Source organism: Pleurodeles waltl, chromosome 5, assembly GCF_031143425.1.
Source record: "Pleurodeles waltl isolate 20211129_DDA chromosome 5, aPleWal1.hap1.20221129, whole genome shotgun sequence".
NCBI lineage: Eukaryota > Metazoa > Chordata > Amphibia > Caudata > Salamandridae > Pleurodeles > Pleurodeles waltl.
Genome location: NC_090444.1, coordinates 1,210,785,500 through 1,210,801,883, shown reverse-complemented (window position 1 = coordinate 1,210,801,883; position 16,384 = coordinate 1,210,785,500). Strand labels below are relative to the sequence as shown.

General features: G+C 44.2%; 1 protein-coding gene across 1 annotated transcript in view; it reads left to right on the top strand.

Annotated features, from left to right (window-relative positions):
* Nucleotides 1–8,786: 8,786 nt before the first annotated feature.
* The window catches only part of SIM1 (SIM bHLH transcription factor 1), a 238,014-nt gene continuing 230,416 nt past the window's right edge, over nucleotides 8,787–16,384 (top strand). Inside the window, exons 1-2 of the mRNA XM_069235470.1 lie at nucleotides 8,787–9,015; nucleotides 9,928–10,523. Coding sequence (XP_069091571.1) covers nucleotides 10,349–10,523 — 175 coding nt within the window. The 5' untranslated portion in view covers nucleotides 8,787–9,015; nucleotides 9,928–10,348. The remainder of the gene's footprint in view (nucleotides 9,016–9,927; nucleotides 10,524–16,384) is intronic.

Genomic DNA, 16,384 nt, shown 5'->3' with positions numbered 1-16,384 from the left:
TCTTTGTTTGTACGTTCGTTTTTGATGGGGCTCGTATGCGACATTATGTGTGTGTTTTAGAGGTTTCGTGCCATTTTCCTGGACCCTACACGAGAGAGCGCTATTTATTCGAGCACGCATCTTGCCTAAAGTTGAATTCGAATTTTATGTGCATATTTTATTTTCGCAAAATTTTTCTCGCAATGTGACGGAAACGAGCACACTCCATTGTTTAGAGGACGCGCAGCTACCCACTGGGAGTCTCATATTCGGAATATCTGAAAATGTAACGTTTCTTTAGTAGCTCACGTGGACACTGGCTTTCCGGTGTAAAAGCCCTATTCCGCCTTGTACAGATTATAAAGAGACACGTTCCTATGTTACACAAATCCCATTCCGTGGCAAGTGTCGCTTCGTGGCTCAGAAGACGCAGCGGACGTGTCCCTAAAAAAGTCCGCACCTCGGTGACGCGCGTACCTGTGCCGCTTCGCGGAGTAAACAGACGTCCGGTAGCAGCAGAGGCGCGGAGCCGCTTCCAGCCGCACCTAGCCGCCGTGCCGCACTGTTTACGCAACAGGGGAGCGGTGGATCAACAAAGGAAGCTTTCTTATTACACCAAGCCCACAGCCCTGTTTACACAGCTCCCGCCTCACATTAATGATTTACCCGCCGACATCATTTACATTCATGAACTGTAATGTATGCAGATTAGCAAATCCCACTTTTGATACATCACGGGTCGGCGTGTTCGCACTAAACCGTAAGGAGAGGCGAGATTGGCAGGTGAGGGTGCAGTAGCTGTGTAGTGTGCGCAGCGGAGGGGTTGCCTCTGCCGGGCATCCTTTACCTGTGTTCTATGTGCACTTCATGTATGTACACACGTGTGTCAGCAAAAGACATCAGTTCTCCCAGACTCTGCCTTGGTGTTACATTAACCTAAGTATAGACAGACTATTCAAATTCTATCGCCTTAAGATTCAACACCTATGTGAAATATATGTTTGATATTTTCCATATATACACTGTAGAGAAATGGCACATCAGTGATGATGCGTGCCTGTTTTCGAGTTTATAAATGTATACTGGAGTGTAGGTGTGTGTAAATGCCCATTAGAAGGACTTACTATAAATTGTAGTATAACTGGGACTACCTGCATGTATATAGAGCAATTTTGAATGTATGACCTGGTTTTACACCTTTACGTTTAATCGTAAAAAGACGTTTGAAAAAGAAATTCGTAAATATTTCTAAAAACCCGCTTATCCAGCAGTACGTCTATTGCATGCATACGCTTTCATAAGTAGTTCATTTTTTAGTTTGATAAATATTGCTTTGAGATAAACCGCATAGGACTAATATGAAGCCTACATTTTTAGCATAAAGACATGGATATATTTAAGGGGAAACTAACCAGCTAAGATAACTTATTCATGAACAAATCCGGGTCGACCTTTTCTTTAAAAGGCTGGGATAAGTATACATATATATATATATATGTATATATATATATATATATATATATATATATATATATATATATATATATATATATATAGGTTTTACGGTGAATGATTGGGGGTGTCCTGGGAGGGGTCAGCAAACGAATAACATCCTTAAAAAACATGTCATGTCGCACTCAAGTCTGTGCTTCCTTTTCACGGGCTTTTGTTAAAAAAATACACCCCTGCAATGAGAGGCATATTTCCTCGGGGGGGGAGCCCAGCTGTCCAAGCGCTGGTGACGGGGTCGGTGTTTCTGGCGTGTGATGGGCAGATCGTCGTGTCTGCAGGGCTGTTCTGGGGTTTTACCTTCAGGGGGTGGTGCTTGGTCCATCTGTGATCCGGACGAGCCCTGCGGCGGCTCATGGTGAGAGAAGGGAGGCTTCATGGGGGGCGAGAGAGAGCGACGCTGATCCCCTGACGGAACCGTATCTAACCCTCCTCGCTAGCAGCTGTGACTCTGGCTGATACCTACATGTTCCTTAGTTGAGCAAAAACGCACCTCATGCCTCGGTTCACGCCCCGAGTCTGCGTAACCGGGGAGGCGCTGTGAAGACAGTGGGCAGCTGGGACGGTCGCTGCTGCCCTTACGCACAGAAGACACCGCTTCACGGCGTTATTCACGCAAGCTGCACATTCATTAAACTGCAATATTCACTGCGCTGGGTCTTATCATGGACATATCGTCTCCCAGGCCTGGGTCACGTCCCAGTGATGTGTGTTTTCTGCAAAACACATTACTATGGCCTCTTCGGAATCTGTCGGTTCCGGCGCTCTAAACAGTCTCCAACATATTCCAGTTTGTATTATTCAACAGCAGAAGATAGTGGGAACACGAATAACTAAAAGCAAATAAATATGACCCATCGAGCCATTCACAATATTACCATCCCTTTCAAACAGATCCTCCTGCCATACACATCCATTCCTCCAACCTTCTAACCTTTCATCCAATTCCCCACGCGCCCAGCTATCTATTTACATTCCACCATCCATCCATTCATTCATTGATTCACCCATTATCACCCATTTACCACCATAATTAAATTATTCAAAGTCCATCATTCGGTCCAAATCCATCCATCCATCCATTTATTAATTCAAATATATCATTTATTCATCCATTCAACTATATATCCGAATTCATAAATACTTTTTTTGTTTTTTTACTGTAAAGGTACCTGTCTGAGTAGGGCTGGCATAGTGTCCAAAGAGACAGTAAACACAAACGAAAGCCGAGTATGTGCTTATATTATGCCTCTCCACAGCCAAAAACCGCCTACAGCCGCATCACACCGTTTAATGGTTATTCGTTTCAGGTCAATAATAAATCATATCCATTCACGGAGAGTCACAATTTCACCTTACTTATATTACATTGGCCATTTCTCCGACGAACGTTGGCTAAGGTACGTGAGAAACACACACATTCATCGAAAAATACCCCACGATTTCTTCCCCTTAAACAACTTTCATGAATTGTTTAAATGGAAATATAGCTCGTCCTTTCAATTTCTTAGGTACACTAATTCGTTCTTATCGTATTTACAACAAAGAAACGTCCTCCAATGCCCTTGGTTAATTTGTAGTTCTGGAAGCTGTCTGTGGGGTGGTGACAAGAAAAACCTCGCGGAAAAGACGCCTAAATATGTTTGAAATAACATTAAAACCGAGCTGACGAACCTGCCACTTGCCAAGTACTCCGGGGCTCCTTAAAACCTGAATAAACACAGCACGTGACGCTGCGTAATTTACACTATTCAAATGTTAAGTAAACCGATGAAGGGGATATTATTTTACACCAGGGACTTTGATCGAGTGTAGCCGGCGACATAAATAGTTATTCCTGAGGGCATCATTGGAACGGACAGGATATGCACGTAACACAGCAGACATGATCATTTGTTTAATACCGCCATGAGTTACAAAAAATGCGTGTTGTGTGGAAAAAAAACAAATATTCTCACTGAAAATAAATAAATATGACTGCTTCGCGTCTTTCTAAAATATGGCGTTTTGATATTGGCGCGCCCTCTCGCTGACGCGAGGTAAAAGCCCCAGAAGCGGGCAGGGGAGGCAGGTGCCAGTCACTCACTGGCCCTTGGGCAGCGGGGGCATACTTAGAGCAGTCTGACGGCTGGCAGCGGCGCAGTGGGCGGTGCACCTGCGGCGTCGAGCTGTTTATAGATATTCGTTTTCACTAAGTCTTCCTTCCACCTGTTATAACACCGCAGACACACATAGCTTATTGGGGCACTTTAAGTCCGGCGCTGGGCTTGTGGGGCAGCAAATCCTTACTTGTCACTTAAGCGCAAAGAACCTGGTCATTGTAAAAGGCTTCTTTGGATCAGGGGACGCAGCCCTCTGCAGCCGTGAACAAGGGTCTGCTTCTGTGACAGCGCAAAGAGGCGGGGAAGCCACTCGTACTGCAGAAGTCCAGCGCCTAGCTGTGTCTGTGGTGAGGAGCAGCCGAACCACGGGGTCGCGGCACCACCATCGACCTCGCAGCAGCCCTGACAAATGACAGGACAATCCCCAAAATCAAATACACGATTTAAATAATAATCAAATCGCGCTATTTACTCTTAAAACGCACTATATAGCGCTCTGAAACCCGGGTGGACGAGTTAGCCATATAAAAATGCAATAAAAATATAAATACCATGGTCTCTTAGATGGCAGTTGAAGCTTGAAGTGACACGCTGGTGACAGTCCCAATAAGTGAATCCTGTCTGATAAGGGTTTGGGCTGCTCTTGTAGCCTTAGTAGAGTACTGGTCTTCAATGTGTTAAGCCCTCCACCCCCCCTTTACCCCACCCGAATGCTTCCCTTGCCCAGGGTGCAGTCATCTTTTGCGCTTCAAAGACTCTTCAAGGCTAGTAAACGCTATATAAATGCAATTGCAATACAATGCCGCACCCCCTCCTCCGGTGTAGTACTGCCAGGCAGCGTGAGAGGGTGATGTGAAGTTGGGTTGGCACTGTGCCCCGCTCAGGTGCAGTAGGCTGAATTATTGAACACGGTGGAGAATCGTCGACTCACCTGCCAATAACGGAGGGGCATTTAACCCAGGTGATGTGCCCCTCTCGGCTCACAAAAGCACGTGACATGAGGGGCAGGCAACCCCTGAGGTGACCAGATGTGAAATACATGCACAACCAAGGAAAGATCCCTACGTGTTTGCAATGCCAGCATGGGCAAACAGAAGCAGCCCTGGCAAAAATGCTCAAACCAGGCCCTCCCTTTTTCTCCTCTGCACTCTCCCTTTCCATTCATTCTCTCGGTCCTTCTGTCTTCTTCTCTGATCGGTTTATTTCTACCTCCCGTCGCTCTCTCTTGAAGCCTCACCATGCTGGCTGCAATTAACCTCAGGGAGCGGTGGAAAGTGACAGGGGCGCAAGCAGCAGCCCTGGGCTTTCATTACTGGCCGCCGAGTGCTCCAGCCCACCGGGGAAACGCCCCGTGGAATAAAAGGCCAGTCTGGCCCTGCATGTTCGTCCTACAAGCAGCATTATTGGAATGATGAGTGTAAAAGGTAGGGCTCAGACCTTTGAAATAGGGACCCCGCCTCCCTCAGTCTAGCCTGAGGCCTATGGATATGTGTGATACATGCGAGTCATAAGGTCCCCTCACCACATTTTGCTGTGGGCCCATCATTTTTCCTTGCATCACTGCTTTGAAAGTACTTTTCAATCTAGTCTTCATTGTCTATCAAAATATAAGGCACAGTAGGTTATTCTAAGCTGCTGTCGCATTACACACTGTATCATAGATTATCTTGCGCACCTGTGCCTCTTACTCATCGCTCTCCCTAATTTGTCTTTCTATATTAGGGCCTTTCTCTCGTTATTTTCTATTGCTCCTATGTATTGTTCCATGTTTGAAGATAATATGCCCATGCAACATTACCATTCTTCCTTCATACCCCAAGAGTTCTCTTTTAATTGCTCCCTGACATGTGTATCCACCCCTTTTATGATGCACTGCCTCTCCAGTGTCATCCTATAAATAGACACCTTGTACTTGGTTGAAAAAGTGGGGGAGGTGGGTTAAAATACCCGTGGGAGGGTTGAGCCATAGAATCGGCTATACGGTTCAGGCTGCATGGCAGTATTACTTACGATTTATGCCTGAGTAATTCTTAGACGCAAGGACCCATATTTATGGATGGTTAGTGTCGCTTTAGCTCCATTAATTTTGGTGCTAAAATGACACTAACCTAACTCCATATTTATATTTTGATGCTAGACCCGTCTAGCATCAAAATATTGGAGCTAGCGCCATGTTTAGGATGCGCAAAACCACCTTGCGTCAATGAGATGCAAGGTAGGCGTTCCTGTCCTAAATACAACGCAAACCCCCTAGCGCCATATTTATCTACAGGCAAAGAAACGACGCACAAGGAGGAGGCGGACTTTAATAATGGTGCTAAGCCCGCTTAGCGCCATTATTTAACGATTGTGTCAGACCAGGCATTAGGGTGCAGATAGGCCCATTTTCAAGGTGAAATACCATGGAATGGGCCCAAAGATGCCCAGCCCAAGCCCCAGGAACACCACCATCCACATCACAGGGACACTACAGGAGTGGGACCCCATCCCAGGTAAGTTGAGGTAAGTATAATTGTTTTTTTTAATGTACCATTGGGGGCCCCTTACATGGGGCCCCCTGCCTGGCACAGAGTATTTTAGCCTGGGGGGTGGTAATGACTCCTGTCTACTCTTAGACAGGAGTCATTTTTTGGCTGCTTGGGTGCCATAAAATGACGCAAGGCTGGTTAGTGGCAATTTTTTGCCACTAACCAGCCTAATGTCATTTCAGACCCACTAGCGCCATTTTCCCTAACACCATCCCTGACCGCTTAGCATCTTTGTTTCAGATACTCGCCATTCCTTAGCGCGATCTTGTGTCAATTAATAAACATAGCGCTAAGATGGCTCTACGGAATGGCGTTAGCCGGCATTAAGAAAAATGATGCAAAACTGCGTTAGGGCAGTTTTGTGTCATTTTTCATAAATATGAGCCAAGGAGAGCGATTTTATGACCATAAGTAGTATATATTGGGCGTGAGTTTAAAAAAAAGGTGGATGGTTATTTTTGGGATCCTGTTTATAGAAAGGATACTGAGGTGAGGTTTTGTGTAATCTAAAAGTGGACAGTTTTACTTCTGGATTTTCTTATGTAGTAAACGCAGGACAAGGACCTTACCCATCATCACTGGCACAACAAGACTAAAGTATGCATGCAAATCTCATATATATATATAAATATATATATATATATATCACTTATTTCCAGTTTTGAAGAAAAGTTTTTGAGGGTACACGCTACAAGTGCTTTCGTGTAATGGTGAAGACCTTTTTAAATAATACTGTAAAACTTTACTATCCTGAAGAAGGTGCACCCTCGAAACGTGCCGATTTATGTGATCCTACTACTATGTAGACTTAATGTACCTGTGACAGATAATATCAACTATAGTACATAACGATCTGCTAGCAGAAGACTAAAGTAATTATTTTTGTGCAGGTTGTGGTTTGTGTTATAAAGGGCAAAACTCCAAAGTTGGAGAGGGTCCAATTTTGCTATTCTCCTGTGTAAATGCCTTGATTATGAAATGGGGGACTTAGCCAGAGGACAAGGACCCAAACGTCCTCTAAAGAAGAGAATGCAAAGTCAAAAAGAGGTAAAGTCCCACTCAAGAGTTCTTGAAAATATCAAATTCGAAGTTTATTGCAATACTTATTCCAACATTTTGCTTCCAAACATTCCAAGAAAGTCACTTCATTTCCTTATGCGAAAGCATTTCCTTTTTATAAAAGCAGCATCCAATCAAATGCACGATAGTGTCTTATATTACAGATGTATTATTTTCCTTAAATCAGCATATGCCGCAATATTTGTGTAATCTAGTTAACAACAATTAGTGATTTACATTAAAGATGCATACTTATTCTCACGTTTAGTTTAAATCAATTGTTCCTTACTTGTTCATGTAACTGACTCTATAGTATTCCTTTTCATTATTTATTTTAGCACAGTGCATACTTTTACTTTTACTTCTACCTTTTCTTGGGATATTGAACAGCTTTGTCTAGACCTGAGCACTAGATGCCCTATCACTACTTTTCGTACAATTATCCTGTAACTTATGTTCTAGTGTAAAACTACTCATCACAGACAGCGTTTCCTTCATCGCTGACTTCTTTGCACAATATCGGTGACATTCTTTGCACAGCATCTCGTTCTTTTGCACATAAATTGAAGGGCTCTTGAAGGCCTATGGATAATTTCCTCTTTTTCTTTTTCTTTCTTTTTCTTATCTTTCTCCAGACCATCAACAAGCGTTGATTTCTTTTTCTTTTCCAGCCTTGAAAAAGCCCCGGCTTATAATGCCAGAGGGGGCGAAACACGTGTTGGCTTGGCTTTTTCCTTCTCTCTTCTTGCGCCATTTGATTGGATGCTGCTTTTGTAAAAAGGAAATGCTTTCGCATAAGGAAATGAAGTGACTTTCTTGGAATGTTTGGAAGCAAAATGTTGGAATAAGTATTGCAATAAACTTCGAATTTGATATTTTCAAGAATTCTTGAGTGGGACTTTACCTCTTTTTGACTTTGTGGTTTGTGTTATGTATTCGTCTTTCCGTTCATGGTTTTAATATAACTTTTTTGTGACTTTTGAATCATATGTAGCTTTATTTTTCCATATGTAATAAATTAAATGTATTTATTTCTAATTTTGTTGTGATGTTTCCTTGCACAAGATGCACACTGCTCTATATTTTTCTAATTTTCTTTATTAATAACTGGGAGAATGTTTTTGGTTGTAGTGCCGAAGAACAAAACAGCTGTAATTAAACTTGCAGGTGTGGAAGCAACCGACACATGGAACATGCCCGTTTGTGTAGCCTTGTAACAGCCTCAGACAACTCCCAATAATTTCCAGATAAACTGGCGGAGAGGGCTCCACCCTAGCGCTGTTGCTACTTGCGTGGTGTCTGAACATTCGTCGTTGCTATGCTAAAAGTAAGGGCACCCAATCTGCCCCCAACTCCTCCCGCCCCCGTAGGTCAAAGAGCTACGTTCCGGTGAGCTACTGCAATTCACAGACGCCTGTCCAGCGGACAGGGACGTCTTCTGCGGCGGCGACGACGTCACCACGCTAGGGTAGTCGTGGCCTCCACTTCCTGCGGCCAATGGGCGGCTGCGGCTCAGGGACCCCTTCCAATGGCTGCTGTTTGAAGGGGGCGGGGCTGAGCGGACTCGGGGTGGGCGCGAGCCTGAGCTCTAAGTTGTACTAAACTAAAGCCTGCAGCTATGGAGAAGTTATATGCCGAGCCCAGCCTGGAATTAGGCGCGCTCCATTAGTGCCCAACTCCATGGCACCTGCTGCAGAGGGGCTGCAGCCGGAGAATTGGAGGCGCACAGGGCCGGAGGAGGCAGAGGGGCGCCCTAGGGAGCCGGCAAACACTGGCATGGGCTGTCACTGAGACCTGGGCTCTGCACCCGAGGGCTGCGTGCTGGGACGGAAGCGGAGGTAGGTTGGACCCTCACCAACACGTTCCTAGCAGGACACTCGAACCAAGTAACATGGCCTGTGTTTACATACCTCTGGGGGCTGGTACCAGTTCTCCTTTCACTCTTGCTGTCCGTACCCCCTGCTTCCCCCGAACCCGGTAATTTTCCAGTAGGGTAAATTCCGACAATAAGTCTTGTGGGCGCGAATGCTTCTAAGTTAATAAGTGCAAATAACGTCCAGTTAAGATGACCTTCTCAGAAGTCCATATAGGCATTCGGCTTGTTCAGAGAGTCGTCGGAGTTCGTTGAGGGTGACTGCAAGGTGAACTTAGCTTAGATCTGCTCCTCCAGTAAGACATATATCCAGCCAGACACCTGCAGGCTGAAGTAGCTGCACAGGTAGCTTTGCCAAGATTGCAAGAACACGTAGACCAGTGGTGAACTATTTTGCCTTGTCTTTCATCTTCATTTTAAATAGTAAGTATTTGTCTTTACTGGTGGTGCTGTGTATGCCACTTCTTCCGGCAAAGGCAATTTCAGGACACTTTAAAGGCTTTCAAATAATATTATGAAACGAACGACATACCTCTATTATGAATGTGCAGACAACCACCATGTTAAAGAAATACGCCCTTTGAAACTGTTATTAACTAAAACGATGTTTAATTTGCCGTTTCTAATATTTTTTTCAACATGAAAAAGCTTGAATATTGGAATGTCCAATTTAATGTTGCCCGAAATGAAAACAAAATGTCTGGCTGCAAAAATCTCACGTGTCCATTTAAAAGTCAGGTATGCATTTCAATTAACCATGGTCCTTACTGTGTTAGTAGTACGCCGTGCCCTTTTTACAGCCTCTTCTTCGTTCGCCGGGGAACGCTGCCTGTGAGTGTGCTGGGGGCGCTTTCATTGTTAACTCTTTTCTTCACAGAGAAAGGAAGCCACCCGTATACTGGCACGATGAACAGCTCGCCACTACACTCCCTGCCAGTCAAGAGCGAGTGGCAGTGGGAAAAATAAACAGGATTATGTCTCTTATTCGCACGAACTGGGCTTGCATTTCGCAGCTAAAGAAAAGGACACCGGCTGGACACTCGCGGACCCAGATGGCATTCAGACTAACACGTGGATTGTAATTCACATTCGATAATCACTTTTTATTCTATCCAGTGTGTCATTGATTGTGATTGTTCTAGTAATTTTAATACATTAAATCAAAAAAAACGAGCACCTTCAAAATCTTTTTTACATTTTTGCGAAATGAAGCCGAGTTGAAATCTCTCTTCCCCGCTGCACACTTCGGATGGTTCTGTGGATTTTGGCACCCGAGAAGGAAGGGGTAAAAATACACCATGAAAGAGAAGTCCAAAAATGCCGCCCGGACTCGACGGGAAAAAGAAAACAGCGAATTTTACGAACTGGCTAAATTACTCCCACTGCCCTCTGCGATCACCTCCCAGCTCGACAAGGCGTCCATCATCCGCCTGACTACCAGCTACCTGAAGATGCGAGTGGTCTTTCCCGAAGGTAGGTCTCTTCTAAACTATGAACTACTTGCATGTTTACAGGCACGGCAGCCGCACGATCGTGGCACTGCCTCAACAAAAAAATAATAATAATAAAATACACATATATATATATATTTGTTATAACCTTCCTTTTCCATTACCTTGTTGCACATCTTTTAAAAATGTACATATGAAATTTACTGCATTTCGATGTGGTTGGCAGTGAAAACTTGGAATCCGCGTTTGCTGGCAGGGTGTACAAGCATGACAGAAGGGTGCCTACTTGCTCGTACTTCAATGCTCGTATTTAATTTCCGAGCTGTTTCCCTTGCCGGCCGCTTTCCAGTTTGCAGAAGCTTTACCCCCTCAGCGTGTTTGGCTACAAGCTCCGCCAGTAATGCCTTTGTCAACACGTGAAGTGCGGAGCCAAAGCATGGCAAAAACAAACATTACTTTCTGCTTTTGTTGGCCGGAGTGCCCAGGTTGTGGGCATGCTACCAACCAACCACTTCTAGCGACCAGCTTTTGGAAATGATTGTTATCAGCGCAGATGTTTATGTAGCCGTGCTCCGAGTGCCGCAAACATTATCTCGCGTGTTATCAAAGTTGCCTTTGACTCCCCGCAGACCAGTAAAGGCCAAGGAATTCAGCTGCGCATTGCAATACACTAGGACGTGCCTACCAGCCGGGATCCTTGGAAGAAGTGCAGAGAGGCAGGGAAACCAAGAAATATAGCGGGAAGGACTGTTAGGAAATGTAGAGAACGAACGGAGCGTGTTCGTGTTCACGGTCGAGACATCCCGGAGATGGACACGTGTGTGCTTGAATCGCAGACACAAAATTCCATTCTAAATGCAAACTTTGATAATTAGTATTGAAACGTAAAAATACATTTTCCGCTGAGAGCAAACGAATCGCAGGGTATCCAGTGTATTTAAATGTATTTGAATTAATTAAGAGAAGTAAACCACATGTACAGACTGTTCACTTAGCCCCATACAACGAAGTATTAACAATAAAACCCACGTTGTAAAGATGATGCGAAAAATTGTTTTATGTTACTTTAGTTCAAACGTTAAAGCAAGACACTCGTACGCGAATAAGTTGACACAGGGAAGTAACGTCGGACAGCACTAGAGTGACACCTGATTTTTTCATATTCGAGTAAATTGATAGTTCACATTTATTCGATTGTAAATGAACATCTGTCTATCTACACAGAATAGTATTTTCCTAACCAAGCCTCGGTAATCATTTTCTTTGAGACACCGAATTAACACCAGGCGTCCTCTTACAGATCTCAATACTTTATAAATCTGCCCATTGCCAATGGTTACTCCTCTGCCGCTGCTATATGGACTATGGGACAGGTTCTGTGGTAGCTGAAGAGTGCACATCCCGCGGGTAGCCGGTGTGGTTAAAGCAGCAGGGTGCAGACCACTCATACGTGGGTGGTATTTGTAAGTGTGACTGTGCCTGTTCTCTTACAATTCCCTGTATCCATGTGTATGCGCAACTACACACCATGTAGGCATTTACTACAGCATTATTTGAGCAGCCCCCGTCATACACGCATGACACCACACCGCTTACCACATGGGCCAGGACACACTCAAGCCCAAACTATCTGTACATTAGGTACCCATACTTAATGTTTCTTTCTCTCACTGCCTCTCGGTCAAATGCAGGTGTAGGTGCAGCAACAATGCATCACAGGAGCAGATCTCTGGCCACCACTCAAAACACTGGACCACTCCTGAGATAGGCCACATGCAACACACATACACTTCCGAGGAACAGGATTCCTGTTCACAGGTGTGCTTTGTGCCTCTGCGAATGAAAGAAGCATTATAATAATAATGTAATTACGAGAAACATTTACCAATCGAACAATCTAATCTGTGTATTCTACCCATTGATCTAATCTATGTATCTATTCCCTATAGTGGTTATTTCACAAACAACAGCAGTTTTAATACCTGTAAGTTGCAGGAATGACTTGACACTCATGAATTTTCTCACACATTACGTGACTACGAAAATACAATGACAGCATTCCCTCGACGTACATTTTTCAACCAATAGAAACCCTAGAAAATAGTTAAGAGTCTCATTTTCCTCTCACCAGATAATCAGTCCAGGTGGTTAAACATGAATTTTCTTTTCAATAGTCAAAGCAAGTTACAGAGTAAACTGCGTGCATTTTCTTCCATCCGAATTGTATGGAGCAGGTGGAAACAAAACTTAAACAGTTCGTGTAAACAACGCCCATTATTAGTTGAAGATTGCAAAGAGAAATCCTGACTTCTTAGGACAAAACGTATATGTAAATCAGTGACTTGAACGCAAACGTCACTATGACCCTCGCCTTCCATCAACTTATGTTTGTTCTATTCTAATGCATGCTCTCAACGTGAATACTATAATACTCTGCAAACACTCAGTAAACCTATTCCTGTTTATACAAACATACTTTTCATGCTATACTAAGCCCAACTAACACAGCTGTGAAAAGAGAGTGCGCGAATAGCTCAATAAATCTGAAATTTCAGAATTCATCCAATGTAAATTCTAAAATAATTTTAGTGAAATAAAAAATAATGAATGGGTAATATGTCAGTTTCTAAAGACTGCGTTTTTCAGAGTTCTCTTTCAATCTGTGCCTATACCCATTCATAAACTTTGCAGATTGGCAAAGTGTTTTGTGTTTGCTTTCTTGTACTTATGTGAGATTAATTTTTTTATAATAAAATGTCATATTTAATAGGCGTGTATATGCACGTAAATATATGTAAATATAGATATATAGACATGTGTAGACCTGCATTCTAAATTACAAACACGCACAACCAAAAACAAGAAAACAAAGTAAAAAATTATGTGACTAAAGTGAAATGGCATAGAATTATGAAGGATTTGAAATTTGTATTACACAAACAATAGTCTTTCCTTAACACTTTTTACGGGATTTAAGCATAACTGAACTAAGTTCCATCATGTGCTGAAATTACGCCATTGCTCTGAATTACAAATTTCAGTCATCCAGTATACAGCACTTTTTATTACTGTTTCTGCACATATTTTTTTTCGTTGAAAACTCTTTTAATATTACAAAAAAAGTGTCAGATTGTAGGCTGTAATGAAAAAAAACATAGCCCATATTTATACTTTTTAGCGCCGCATTTGCGCCAGGTTTTTGGCGCAAAACTGGCGCAAATTTACAAAATGCAATTAAGTAAATATGGGCCCAAGTTTGTTTGGGCTTGTTGTGGCACCAGAACACTTTCATGAGAATCTGGGGCTTTTTCGTGTGGATGTCTGCCGTGTTTACCCTCGTATACCTCTAGGAACATAAAGTATTGGGACCGAACGAAAGACGAACACCACTTGCAAGCCTCAAACCTCATGACTGCAGTGTGGTGTCATAACGACACTGGAAGACCCCCACGCACCTCAAATTGAGTCGCATCCTCCTCCCCCCGCCCCCCAGACTAACACAGGACACTTGATGTTGTGAGGGGGTCCCCTGTTGCTAACCTCCTCGCCCCCATCTCCCAACCCAGCGTTTTAGGCTGTGGGGGCCTTTGTTATGCCCCTGTTGTGTGGGGGTGGTTGTGCGCCCCCGAAGAAGGCTTCGCTGCACGCTCCCCGTGCTCCAGAGCTTGCTGTGCACTGTGGGGCCGTCGCAACTTAGTCTGTGCACACGGAGCCCCCCGGCGTGTTCCTGGCAGCGCCTGTCAGGCGTCCCCCGCCAGCTCGCCTCACGTACCGGAGGCCCGACCAGCGGGGGCAGCACGTAGCGCCTGGCGGAGGCTAGGATTGACACCTAGAGTGTAGGCCCTGGTGGAGAGGGCTGGGCACATGTAGAACAGGGGACTCAGTGGCGTGGGGAGGAGGGCTGGGGCCTGGTCAGTGCCCTGGGTACCCGCCGCGGCAGAGAAATAGGGGCTTGTCCCGTTCTGGGGCAAGTGTCTGCCCTGCCCGAGGGGGCACCGTGGCACCTGCTCTGGTGCCCGCCTTAGATCGCATGGCACAGAGTTCCGGAGACTGGGCTTCGTCTGCTGTAGACACTTCTTCACAAACCACAAAGTGAAATTTGGATGTACCCACAGCAAACCAATTAAACTTCCAATACATCTTGGAAGAACTAAGAAAAAGAAAATCACAAAATGGCGAATTGAAAGGAAATCTCTCAGTGATGGATGATGTTTGTTTTTCCACCACTGTGATGTTTTATTGGTGACCTGGGCAGAAAGAATAAAATGGACGTACTGGTAAAAAATATCACTTATATTACATATAATACAGAGCATTTAAAACGTATACCCTGTCGGGCACTGTAGCCTGTTACCAGTGTTAGCGTAATAGAACGATAAACATAAAACAGTGGGACAGGAGGTTACACCTGTCACCTTCAGATTACTCGACATTAAACGGCAATTTCTGCTCCTAAAACGTCCCCTGCCTTCTCTTTTTCAAAATAAGACGGCGGCATCAACTATTTCAGTCTACACCCTATAACTTAAAACCTTTCACCCCTCCCTCTCTGCCAGAATCTGAACTCATGCACCCCCCTCCTAATTCGCTAGAACTAAAAAAAGCAAAAAACATATTCTCCAATTGAAGAAAAATAAACGAGTTGAAATGATTAGTGCACAGCTCCACCCCCACCCTGAAAATTAAATATATAAAAGGAAAAAATACAAAACAGCGAGTCAAAAGCGAATGATGAATGTTGTATGGCACATTACCATTTTTACGCTGTACATGAATACAATATTTATAGAATAACGGGCCCCTATTAAAATGTATCTTAAGGGTTTCAAAAGTCACCTCTGGGATCTGTGCCTGAATCAAGCGTCACCCATTGTCTGGCGTAAGCGACCATGTAATAGAGGTTTCGGGATACACTTGTCTTCTTATATTACACTAAAATAACAGTAACAAGAGGACGAAGCTTATGTTAAAAATACTAAAATGTTAATATTTATCCTGAGAAAAATAATACAGCAATCACATAATAATAATAATTATTATTAACAACATAACAATGTTTGCTTATATTTAAATTCATTCACGTTGCTTCACGGGACATAGATGTGGTGGCCTTAAAAATAATTCCAAAATGTACTGAATGGAAAACACCGATGTCGCACTCTGTAAATGTGTTTGAAATACGCTTACATTTGGGCTCAGAAGACAGGGAGGCGCAGGCGAGCTAGCCAGAGGGACTACGTACGTCACCGCCACAGCCTCGCGCGTGCCAGGCATTGTTGTTCCAAGCATTAAAACCGTTAGTCACTTGACAACACCGGTGAGCGCGCGAGCCGGTCCCCGCTCCGAACAGTCAGAAACGTCTCGGCGGACGGGAGTTCTAAATAACTGTGACATAGTGGCGTTTCGTGGAGGTTTTACACAACTTGCTGCAGCACACACCCAGGAGACAATGTTTAGTGTCGGGGTCTTGCTCAGCTGTTTTACGGACACACACAGCGAGCGCGCGAACAACCTAAATAGAGAAGCGTAAACACGAGAAAAGACAGACTGCAACACGGAGCGGAGAGACCGCCTCTGCCGGCGGCGTGACCAGTTACAGTAATGAGTAACGAGTTTCCTCTCACCGAGAGTGCAGCCTCCCCACACTAACGGAGCAGAACGGAGCCAGTTCAACGCGGGGGCGTCCGCCCTGCGCCCGGCAAAGCGCGGGCCTAGAAAACAGAGCACGATTTACCCTACCCAGGATTACCCCGCCTGGTGCGGACATAGCTGATAGTAACAAAGAAAGAGCTGTAGTAATTAATAGTATGATACATGTGCCGCTGCTTGTCACAGTATCAGACCAAAGTGTATAAACAGTGTTATTATATCTGTGCCGCTGCT